The 12308-nt window shown below is 39.1% G+C and overlaps 2 protein-coding genes across 5 annotated transcripts in view; one reads left to right on the top strand and one right to left on the bottom strand.

The window, feature by feature from the left end:
* The window catches only part of RTF2 (replication termination factor 2), a 55867-nt gene that overhangs the window by 17893 nt on the left and 25666 nt on the right, over window positions 1-12308 (top strand). The window lies entirely within an intron of this gene.
* Window positions 1686-12308, bottom strand: part of LOC123348076 (beta-1,3-galactosyl-O-glycosyl-glycoprotein beta-1,6-N-acetylglucosaminyltransferase 7-like) — a 43120-nt gene continuing 32497 nt past the window's right edge. For 3 of the 4 annotated variants that reach the window (XM_044985386.1, XM_044985385.1, XM_044985384.1), the window contains 4 exons: window positions 9443-9532; window positions 7646-8680; window positions 7066-7161; window positions 1686-5996 (listed from right to left, as the gene is read on the bottom strand). In XM_044985386.1, coding sequence (XP_044841321.1) covers window positions 5770-5996; window positions 7066-7161; window positions 7646-8621 — 1299 coding nt within the window. In that variant the 5' untranslated portion in view covers window positions 8622-8680; window positions 9443-9532 and the 3' untranslated portion in view covers window positions 1686-5769. Of the gene's footprint in view, window positions 5997-7065; window positions 7162-7645; window positions 8681-9442; window positions 9533-10046; window positions 10116-12308 lie in introns of those variants that run through there. The other variant, XM_044985387.1, reaches the window with a different exon arrangement.

Below are 12308 nucleotides of genomic sequence, written 5' to 3'. Positions count from 1 at the left end.
AGCTGAAATTATTTTAACTCTGTTTTTAGATACCGTCTAGTTTTCAAGTTGATAATGTCCATCTCAAAGGCGTTTAGTAAGAGCCATTAGTACAAGTTCCACTAGTAGGTAGACCTTTATATAATCAGGATCCAAAGCTATTAGGATCTATGACTTTAAAACTGGGACCGCTGATTTTTAAACTGCTCCTTTATAGCCACCAACTATAAGGCATACAGGGCAGGCATAATGTGATCATGGTAGCTCAAGCCACAGAGGAAATGTGATGCAACATTCTGAAGAAACTGTGGGTGAAGGATTAGCCACAATGAGAGAACTGACAAGGGATTTACAGTAAAACAGGTTTGTCACTAGAGTCTAGGGTGACCAGACAGAAAGTGTGAAAAATCGGGACAGGGGGTGGGGGAGTAATAGGAGCCTATATAAGAAAAAGACCCAAAAATCGGGACTGTCCCTATAAAATCAGGACATCTGGTCACCCTGCTAGAGTCTGTGTTGCTGTTATGAGGTCATCAGGTGATTAAGATGCAGATTGCACAACCAAAAAACACACTTTTTTACAGTGTCAGATACGTTTCATGCTACCATGGGCAGGCCATAGGGTTGCCAGCCCTCCCGGTTTTGCCAGGAGTTTCCTGGAATCCCGCCCTATCTCCCGGAGGGTACTGAAGGCAAACTGGGAGATTTTAGGTGCTGAAAGTCTGGTGGTGCAGCGGGGCTAAGGCCTGCCCTGCCCTGCCTCGCTCCCCAAAGCAGCTGGCATGTCCCTGCTGCCCCTGGGGGAGCGGCACCTGCGGCGCGGGCAGCACACGGAGCCCCCTGTGTCCCCCCACCTCCCGGAGCTGCTGCCAGACATGCCAGCCGCTTCTGGGAGCGGCGCGGGGCCAGGGCAGGTAGAGAGCCTGCTGCCCGGAAGCCACCCAAGGTAAATGCCTCCTGGCTGGAGCTTGCACCCCACACCCTCTTCTGCACCCCAACCTCCTGCCCCAGGCTCAGCCTGGAGCTCCCTCCCACACTCTGAACCCCTTGTCACCACCTCTGAGACCAGAGCCCACACCTCTCCCACACCCCAACCCCCTGCACAAGCCCGGTGAAAGTGAGTGAGGGTGGGGGAGAGTGAGAGACAGAGGGAGGCAGGGTGGAGTAGGTGGGGCCTAAGGGAAGGGGCAGAGCAAGGGTGTTTGGGTTTGTGTGATTAGAGAGTTGGCAGCCCTAGGCCCGGCCATGTTCAAAAGTGAAACCAAGATTCTTAACTTGGTTAAACCTCTCTGAAAAACAAGTGGGGGGAGCAAAAGGAGAAGGGAGCACCTCAGGCAGGCAATCACAGCTTCATCAAGCACTCAGTAGGAAGACTATAATGTATAAAGTTGGCAATATTATTCAAGCATTCCTGCAGAGCAAAGACTGAACTTGAAGGGACCAAGGGGATTAATATGTATATTGGATAGGAGGGGAGAGTGGGCAGAACCTTTAACAATGTACTTCTGGTCCATTGATTTGATAAATTAGCAAAATACAAGTTTCATTATGTTCTTCAAAACCATATTTAGGACTCTATTTTTATCCTTGCAATATACAACAGGCTCTCTAATTGATACCAGGGGCATCTTTTTAAATACAACATTTATCATAAGCTGTGGTAAAGTAAATGTGAATATATAGAAGGTGGTGGTTTTTATATGCCATCTTTTGCATTTCTTTAACATTTTATTTTGAGACTGTTTCATTTTCAACAGATTTTACTACGCTCTTGCTATAGTACTGTATTTGAAATAATGCCTTTTAAACATACACAAATATGCTTATCTTGAAAACACAGCTGTTGCGCATGTGCAACAACTTTCAGAAGTGTTTCAAATGCTTTTCATCCATAGAATTAGTGCATCTGTGATACATTATGCAGCATACTTTGTACATAATCACATTGACATGATAGATTGACGTTTGAGTCAACAGTTTTTAAAAGTCAGTAAATGCAGATTGACATGAGACAACCCTTAACAACTTGCTGGTAAAAAAACAATAATATGCTTTTAATAAATTTCCGTAAATATATCTTAATGCTGTTCTCAGCTCCCAGTCACATTAATGACTTGTTTTTAAATTGTTGTTGAAAACACTCAGTTAAAATATTGTTAAGGCTTTTACTTTAACGAGCTTGTGCCAAATCAGAGTTAGGGATGAAATGGTTTTCTTAAACTGCCCCATTGTGTTGACATTGGGTGACTCCTTACCCTCCCCCCAATTTTTATATATGTAGAGTTTTGTATTAAAACTATATAAAATATAGAACCACCATTTTAAGGAAGGATCAGGCTCAACTCTGAACTTCTTGGCTTGCCCATTCTTAAATCGTACTTTAATACTATTTTAACAAGAGGTTCTTTTTATGTACATCTGACAGCTGTAAACTAAGACTTTTTTTCTCTAGTTTATTCAGTTAGGGCCAGATTCTGCTATCCATACATATGTTAAGTGATTCCTTGCTACACAAGTAAACCACTAATTTAATTAATTATGGAGAAAGATATTTCTTATTGTGAATAAGGCTGGCAGATTGGGTGCTAACGTGCAAGCTAAACACTGAGAGTCCTCTATAGTGGCTCTAATAACAAAATGATTGTGATCATTACATTTATTTTCTAAAACATTTGTGCAGAACAGATAAATACGCTTAATGTTTTATAATGGTGTTTAAACAGAAGGTTCAAAGCTAATTTTGTTATGACTGATGCCCGTAACAAAATCCCTAGTTTTCAACAACAGTCTAAACAAAGTGAAAAATGCTCTAATGATTAATTTTCTTGAGAAAAGGCATTTACTAGTTTACCTTGTGACTTTAAACCATGAAATTCATAAGAGTTATGCTGCAATGTATTTTTAAATAACTAAGTTGTATGCTGATTCTTTTTATACCATGGATAATTATGGAGGCAGAGGTTGAATTTCTTGACTTGCTAAATAAATAGGGAAACAAATGCTCAGTGCTTATGTTAAAGTTATTTTCAAATAAACTGTGCTGCCAAGAAACCATTCAATAATATGGCTCAGCTCCAAACTCAACCTCAGGAAGGGAAATCACTTTGGCCTTGGGTACGTCACTTAACCTCTCTGTGGCTCAGTTTTTGCATCTGGAAAGGAGGGAATAGTACTTTGCTACCTCACAGGTATAGGTCTGATTTGACATGAGTAATTGGACCTGGGTGAGGCCTTATTTGTTGGGAGACAGGATTAGGGAGGGAAATGGATCAGCAAGCTAGAAACAGAATGTCTGAACTAGCTAAGATAAGGGGGAACACCCAGGACAAGAACACAACGGACAAGATAATAATGGATAAGGGAAGCCTGGAACATAAAATGAGGTAAAAAGTAAGTAGTGCACAGACAGTGCATGCTGTATAAGGATTGGTCCTTTCCAAGTGACGAAGCCAGTCCCAAAACGTATGATGCAGTGCAAATGGGTAAATTGAAATAAAAGAAGAGGTTTGCTGGGTAACTGGATGTGTGCCCTATATCCACCCTGACACTTGAGTCTGATCAGCTCAGCACAGCTTTGCTGTACTCCTGATAAAGGAAGTTAAGTGATGAGACTGGAGTTGAACTGAGTTCTTGGGGAACCCAGTGGAAGAGGTCTTGGGGGAACCCCAAAATAGTAGTGCCATGACTTGGATCCGCTCATCTTGAGTATGTAATGTATACACCTCTTAGTTTGGGGGTCATAAGCTAGCTTTTAAGGAAATGGCATTAAAAGGGTTTAAGAATTTAAATATGAAGAAATAAGAACCATGCTGGAGAATGGGTTAAATTTAAGGGTGGCCCCTGTGAACTCCCCAGAGAAATAGTATGACGAGACTGCAACCGAGTGAAAAAGGAACTCCAGAGCATGGTATTAGATGATTTTTAAAAGTACTTGCCAAAGCATGGCAGAAGTCCATTAAATACCATACATAAATAAATGGCAGAGCACAGCAAAGGTCTATTGAGTGCCTCTAAAATTTTCAAGAAGCAGAACCCATTGGCAGCCATAGGAAAAAAATAGTATCTAGATGGAAGTCTCTAGATTTGCAATGTATAAATAATAGTATTTATTTTATTACATCAAAATTAACTTCTAGGAAATATAGGAGTGTATTTGGGGTCATGGGAATGAGGTTCCACTGCACACACTTTTTTTGCGGGGGACAAACAACTTGGATTTTTTTTAAGTGCCCTAAAAAAAAAAAAAGTTTCTCCGCGAGTCCCCTTTCATCAGTGACATAGTTTGAATTGTTTTTCCTCTTCTGCTGGTGCTTATATGGATTTCTTGCTCAAGGGAGAGTGGGCTGGCCTGAGAACACCAACACCCAAATGTGCTTGTGCCCCCATACTCCTACCGGTCATTTCAGCGCAGGATTGAGGCAAGGCCTGCCAGGAGAGGCTTAAGGAGAGAAGAACTGCTTTGTTCCCCAAAACCAGTAGAGGGGTCCTGGGAAGTGAAGACAGGTCCTTGCCCAAACCTGTGTGGAATCCTTGCACTACTGCCTCTGTTGGTTGTTCATAGGGTCTGGATGGGGACACCACCTTCCTGATGCAGAACAGTGCTTCCTTTAATCCACAAATGGATTTGGAGGTGGTGTGCATGTTCATATGCTGCTAGATAGTCTCTGAACTGGACAGCTATGTGTAGGTGTTGGAAAGAAGTGGGCTGCTTGCATACCCTATGGAATGAAAGCATGGGCCTGCTGGCCAGTTTTCAGTTGCTCCCCAGCCCCAGGTACAATCTGTTCCTTCTTGCCCTGTCTATGCTCCCATTGTTTGCCAGTTCCCTTCAGAGATCCCAAGAAAAGGGTTCCCCCAGCTCCAAACTCAACTAATAGGAGCTCTGCTACTGATAAATATCCTCCAGTGAAAAATATGCATGTAAGTTTCCACCGGAGCAGTGCATAAGTGATGTTGCTATGCTAGTGCATGAGCCAGGAAGTGTAGGGCCATCAACAAAACAGTGAAATTGACTATATACAAAGTGCTGACAAATACACAAAATAATCTGAGAAAATAGCACATATATATGTATATATAATATCATTTGACTTCTTTCAGTTTCAAAATTTAGGTGTTACTTGCAACTCTATTAGGTTAAAAAAACAACTCAGTGAATGTTTTCAACCTACACTGTTCCTTTCCTTTAAGACTACTGTACGTAATGTAAACTTCTCCCTTGATTAAAAATAAGTTACTTACTAGGACGTATCGTTAGACACCACTTTAATTTAACTTTAAAATCTTAATATTTTGTCTTTGTTCAGTCTGTGCTGCTTAATTTCTGTTTCAGCAACTTGAATGGTGCCTTCTTCAGGGACATATGAAACAATGATTTCCTCATTGAATGAATCATTTTAAGGAGTAGCTTGAATTTTCTGCTTCTGTTTGATAAGTCTCATATATAATCATATGGTAGTTTATTCAGGTATAGGGAAAAAAGTCACGTCTTATTAAAAATTTGTCTTCTGAGCTTTTCGTCCATATTCTTCAGAACTTTCTCAAAGGCAGTCTGTGTGAAGTAATCGTGGTTGTGCTCTATTCAGTAATTAAGGGTTTCTTAACACCAATAGGAACTTTCTTACAGTTTGTAGACCCAGGGATGGTAGTTGGTGAACAACAGAACAGGAGCTGGGTTGATGATACCACCTTCCCTAAATATAATTTGTATAAAGAAGTCTGCACTTTTAAAAGACATGTTGCTAATTTCTTCCCATTCTTTCTCCTCAGTATTTTAGATGTTCAGTAGGCTCAGACATTCAACTTCATATTAAAATAGTTACTTTCCTGAAAATGCCAGTGGGCTTCTAGTGGGACTTCAGCTTGCTGCAGTACTTTAAGCCTATAGCGTCTCTCTAGGCAGTCCATAACCAGTGGATATGTTGTGGGCTCAAACTTGTTGGCAAATAAATTAGGTGATTCAATGATCCACTGTAAATCCCCCAGTCCATAGACACAAATATCTCGGATGTAATGACCTGCAAAGACAAAATGTAAATATATTAACAATTCCAAGCTGACTGAAATGCAGAAGGTACACGAAGTGGGGAATAGTGAATTAGATGTGTTTTAAAAATTCTTTAAGGTGCTACTAACATTAATGACAAATAGATGTGTCTGCTTATGAAGCACTGTTGAAGTAAATCTAAAGAATATTACTGTTTTGTTACTTATAAAAACAAGGAGCTACATACTGATTATTGATTTTAGACAAAGGGGTGTACATTGTACCCAGACTTGCTGCTTCAGTGACACATTGCAGTGCTTCATGTTGCTCACTTGACCTGTTGGTGGTCTGATCCCATGCTCTCCTCTGGGGTACAACAATTCATTCATCTTGTTTTGTCCTGTCCCCAAATTTTCTCTGTGCTTAGTTTATGGCAGTTTCAGGTTTAAATTCAGGTAGGTGATTGAATATTCAGCCAGGGTCAAACTGCTCTTTAGACATCACTATATTTCCGCGTTTTTTGCCTGTATTGCTGGATTGCACATGGGCCAACCCTGAGTTACCTTGTGGGCACATGCACACTCACTTGTTGAACGTGCATATTTGTCAAATGGATGTCAGGTAAATCTGTTCTCTTCTGTTTAAGACGAACTACTAAGGTTAGTGCACTGGATACATGTTCATTTAATAGGTGGGAATTATGTGAGTGTGCAGTGGCTTGTAAAAACACTAGTTGTTTAAGCTTTAATGCTACTGAAATGTTAAATGTGTGGAACTCAGTCATTAACTCACTTAATTATAGAACTATCTTCTTAGTTGGGGGTTAAAAGAACAGTTTACTAAATAGGTACTATAACAGTCTGCAGTATTCTAAGATACTGAAAGATATTTGTACTGGATATCAGAGTAATTTAGCATGGTTGCTTTTATTTTATACTTTAAAAAAATATCCATGACTGAGACATTTCATGGATAATTATGAAACATAAGAATTATTCTGCAATGGATGTTAGAGCAAGTGCATCAATTTATCTGAGAGTGGGATTTCATAAATACAGTGTTTTGAAAGGGCCTAGTTCTGTTTTCAGTTATCACAATACCTTTGCAGCCATTATGTGCAACTCCTTCTTGATCTTTCCATTTAATAGCTCGTATATTTCCTTCCCACTGTGCATTTGGTGTAGCAGCTGGAGCATCTAAAAAAAATCAAACCAAAGCTAAATACAGTTATTTTCTGTGTAACACAAATAATTTTGATTGTCTTTGAAGCTGTCTTTTAAAAGTATTGCCTTATTGTTTCTTCATTTTACAGATATTTAAAATGACATGATAGAAATATCGAATAGGTTTGCCCAATTTATTGCTGCATTAGAACAAGTAGTCTATACAGGGGGTATGGGGACATGCTTAAAAGCTGCATTTTTCTAGTCCAGTAACGAGTGGTCTGCACTGCCATTTGAGAGACTTGTTATACTTCAAGATTCCTTCTTTTATTTCCCACACCATCAGGGGATGTGGACATTGCAGTACATCCACTGAGGATGGAGGCGATAACCTCTGCAGCTGATATACAATGGCATCACTGGGTTCCAAAGGGAACTTCATCACCCTCCTGGGCTGAAATGTCATAATAATGTGGGACAAGGAGGCAATTCATGGTATAAATAACATGCATCTTACCATTTAAACGATTCAGTGTGACCCAGTAGTGCTCATCTGGACTGTATGTGTCCCTTGACCATTCAAGCAAATCTTTTGCACGTACGTCGGTCAGTGTAAACTCCACAAACTTTCTAGTGAGTGCATAGTAAGCACTACCAAAATATATAGTTAAGTTATGTGGAGGATCATCTTTCATATTCTTGGTTGGATACACGTAGGATGTTCCTGAATGTACATATTCTTTGTAACTAAGATGCGTCCTATGTTTCATATGAGGAGGTTGGACCACCCCAGGAGTAATATTTTTATCATTCCATTTACTTTTGATGTACTGTATAATTTCTTTGTTTGTTTTGATGGGATAATCCTGGCCACACAGATTAATAACATAATTCCATTGAGTTTTGGTATTAACTAAATCCTTCATACAATTAATATCCGCTTGTAATCTTGAAAATCCTGCATAAACAACATTTTCTCTTTTTGATGAAATAAAAATGTTTTCAAAGCAGTTAACTAGGTTTTGCACTGCAGTTTTGTAATCCGGTGGTGACTTTTCATCTATGTGTATGCAGTAAACATTCTGAGGCAGATAAATGGCTCTGAGTAGCTTCACAAACATTTCTAACTCCTTGTGAATTGTGATGATGTATGCCAAGGAGAAGTTTCCTTCTTCTTCAGATAGTGGTCTTGTTATAAAATGCAGACTCTTCAAGATTGTAGAGCAATTGCATGGAGTCCGTATGCAGTCAGGCATTTCAGGTTGGTGAATACTCTGACAAAAATTTCCAATTTGAGGTGCAGCATTTTTCCCCTCAAAAAGCGCTGAACAAAGCTCATCTGGATAAACACCACATTCTGCTGTATCTGGGAAGGATTTTTGTTCACTTGGTACCTTAGAAAATGTGTTTCTTACATAGATAAAAGTGAAGATGAAAATACAGAGGCCAATGCACACTAAAAATCCTGATTTTGTTGCATCAAGTTGGTTCATTTTTTGCTCTCTAGAAACTTTCTTCTGACCATAGTTCAATTAAACATAGTTCAAATTACCTAAAAGGGGGGGAAAATAGTGTTTTAATTTCTTTAACCTGATGAAGCAATTATGCATTTGTAGATGCAGAAATTGTATTCTTAGTATTGCATAGAAGTGCTAAATTTCACAAGCACCAATATCGGAAGGCATTAGGAGTAAGTGTCACATTCTAAAATAAACTTTTTAACTTTGTTCCCCCACCCTGTGTTCACTCTTATTGACAATAAGGAGCTGAACATATCTGCTGTTGCATTCTCTACAGATTCCAATTATTACTTACATTAGCTGTATTTTTTGTTTTTTTCTCCTATGTCAGCCCAAGAGTTATTAAATATTTTAATCTCTTTTGACAGCCGATATTAAATGGATGCTCCTCTGATAGGAGTAGATAGGACATACCAGATTCGTTTTGACAATACTAAAGCTTCATATCTCTCTCTCTGATATGTTTAGCTGTAGAAAAACTACTAAAATAAGAGCCAGAGATCACAATATGATCCACAAAGGTATCTCTGTACCTTTGTTACCATCGTTATAATAAAACGTGAGCCATGGTTCATTTGTTTTTTGTCTGTAACGTCTTTAAATTAGTGCTTTTGAATACACAACCTGAAAACACAATGCATTTTCTTGTTTGTAGCTTACTTAAATCTATCCTTAAAAGACAATAGCTGTAATTTACTTTCTAACATGTATAGATCCGTCAATTCAGTTCTGTTACAGCAAAATTGTTTAGAATTTCATGTTTTATATGTGAAAATATATATTTTTACAGATACCTCAGCTCATAAGCATGACATTACAGCAATCCAGTCTCTCAAGTCATTAGTACTTATCCTTGAAGTATTTGGCATAGGATATATACCTTCCTAGAAAAGAAAAGACATTCAATGAAATTGATAGTCTGATAAATATTATTTTAGGACTTCTAACAGTTTTACTTGTAATTGTACAGACAATTCATGCTTCTACTGCTTTATGTAATATTTTTTTAACCTTTATTTAAGTTAACTGCTTGTAGCAAAATATTGATATTTCATACACAAATATAGTGAATTTTGCATCTGTCAACATCGCTTGATATCAGAATTTATCATTAGAGTCTCATGAGCAAAGAAAATCAATGCAGTTTATTCATTTAGATCTTTCCATAGCTATTTCTTACAGTCTTAAGATTTCATGCTTTTGTTAAAACAAAAGTTTCTCGTTTCTTTCAAATAGAAGATCAAATAAAGTAATTTTGTTTTCAAGCTTCTAAAGCATTACAGAGGATAACACAACTCAACACAAATCAAAGTTGAAAATTGGAGATTTTCTATAACATATAATCTTTAAATCTTATTAGACTTTTGGCAAATAATGTATTTATCATATTGTCCTTACTAGAGAGCACAGGATTTCAAGCTGGAAGAATGTCTTATTTTTCCCCTTCAGCATATTAATCCATTTTCTGGAACACTAGATGGAAGATTCATCCATTTTGCTTCTATGCCCTAACTGTGCGTCAGTCAGCAGTACTCTTCAGTATGCACTGAACACGCAGGCCTAAGAACAACATTAGGAAATCAGGTCCCAGAAGAATATTTTCTTAGTGGCTCATAAGGGATATGTTTACTTTGTAAACATATATCTGGAAGCATGATTTTAAGTGAGTCCGTTGCATCTCTTGAAGCTGAACAATTCAGCACTCACATCAGCATCAACCTTTTCATGTTGTGGAGAAAGCAAGAGGAGAAGAATGTCTTTGAAAGACAGACATGCGTTTTCACAGCAGAAATGAAATGTGACAGGCACTGGGAGTGTAGCCTGCTGCCAACTAACTAACAGATCCAAAAATAGGTTAGTATAATGGACATTATGTACCCAGTAGCAGGGGTTACGGGGGGAGGGTTTGCTACAGTAGGGTGGTCCTGGCTTTGTCTTAAAGCCAGAATAACTGTTTTATAATGAGTGAATGATTAAACAGAGAACAGAGAGGTCGCTCTGAATTAGTGAATGGTGGGATCTCTAGGGCATGTGTCACATGGGACATTTACTGTGCTGGACATCAGCATAAGTGTTGCATTGAAGGACAGGAAATGCAAAGTTATTAAAAGATATTGAAAATCCACTAGCATGTAATTTTATAGGACTGCTATCTATATGCTTTAGAACCAGATCAGGAAATGCAACATCTCTGCAGGAGGAGGAATTTTTTTCTTGAAATATTATTTAATGGATAGATTTAAAAACTGAGGCGTTACTGAGGAATCAAACTCTAGTCTGTTTATTACTTATATTTAAACTGTCTTTAAAACAGTCAAACCCATAAATAGCATCCTGTAGAGCAGTGTTTCTCAAACTGGGGCCGCCGCTTGTGTAGGGAAAGCCCCTGGCGGGCTGGGCCGGTTTGTTTACCTGCCCCATCCGCAGGTCTGGCCCATCACGGCTCCCACTGGCCGCGGTTCGCCGCTGTAGGCCAATGGGAGATGCTGGAAGTGGCGGACAGTACGTCCCTCAGCCCGTGCCACCTCCAGCAGCTCCCATTGGCCTGGAGCAGCCTGGCTCCCAGTGGGAGCCGCGATCGGCTGGACCTGTGGATGGGGCAGGTAAACTGGCCTGGGCCGCCAGGGGCTTTCCCTACACAAGCGGCGGCCCCAGTTTGAGAGAAACTGCTCTAGGGCGTTTTGCATGAGATTATTAGGATTTGTCTTGGGTTTTTCTGTAGTGCTTAGCACTGTAGTAGCTAAGCATTATAAAGACTTTTGTTTTTTTTATATAGTATCATAAATATATACAGCACTTCACAAACATCTAAGAAGAGAAGATTCCTTCCCCAATATATATTTCTTAAAATATTATGCATATTCCTAAAATGTTTAACTCCAAATGTAAAAAAACAAACTAAATGGTGAAAAATCCACTTTAACATTTTTTTCATGGAATCTGTTTTATTTATTATAGCACTAACTGGCCTCAGTCAGGATTGGGAACCCTGTGTGCTAGGTGCTGTACAGAGGGGGAAAAAAAGAGCCCTAGTCCGCAGAGTTTACAGTCTAAGAAAGATAAAATGCATGGAAGGATTGAGAGTAGGAAGGAGACAAGAGAACAGTAACAAGAATATACATGAGTTTTACATAGGATATATAAATATCAAAAGTCTCTGCTAACAATCTACCTAGATGTCTTTAACTTGACAGTGTCCCCTTACTGAAGGTGACTGTATTAAGTTTAAAATAATAGTGATGATGTCAGTGGTTTATTTTCACTATAATCTCATTTTTCTTGTGCCAGTTTTTACTTAATTTTTTGTGAAGGTACTGCAAACTTTCTTCAATATGCTTACATTTAAAGGCAAGTAAAGCATTATGGTCATGTCAAAATTCTCTCCTTTCTGCACAATGCTTGAATAGGCAAGTTTTGTGTGGAAATACAGCATTCCATAAAACCCATCATGGGGCTAAAACACAAGCCCTCCACAGTCACTGTACCAGCCTGAAAGCAGGAAAAACAGCTGTTGCTTTTTCTATGCCTCTCAATGGGAAGTTTGGACCACTGGATATATGAATATCCTGTAGCCCCTATCTGACCTTCCGGGCAATATTGAGCCAATATGGAGAGCCTCCTGCAAAACCAATCTGCCCATACCTCCATCGGCCCTCAAAG

The sequence above is a fragment of the Mauremys mutica genome, chromosome 13 (genome assembly GCF_020497125.1).
Source record: "Mauremys mutica isolate MM-2020 ecotype Southern chromosome 13, ASM2049712v1, whole genome shotgun sequence".
Taxonomy (NCBI): domain Eukaryota; kingdom Metazoa; phylum Chordata; order Testudines; family Geoemydidae; genus Mauremys; species Mauremys mutica.
Note: the sequence above shows the minus strand (reverse complement) of the source record. Positions and strands in the feature narration are given on the sequence as shown.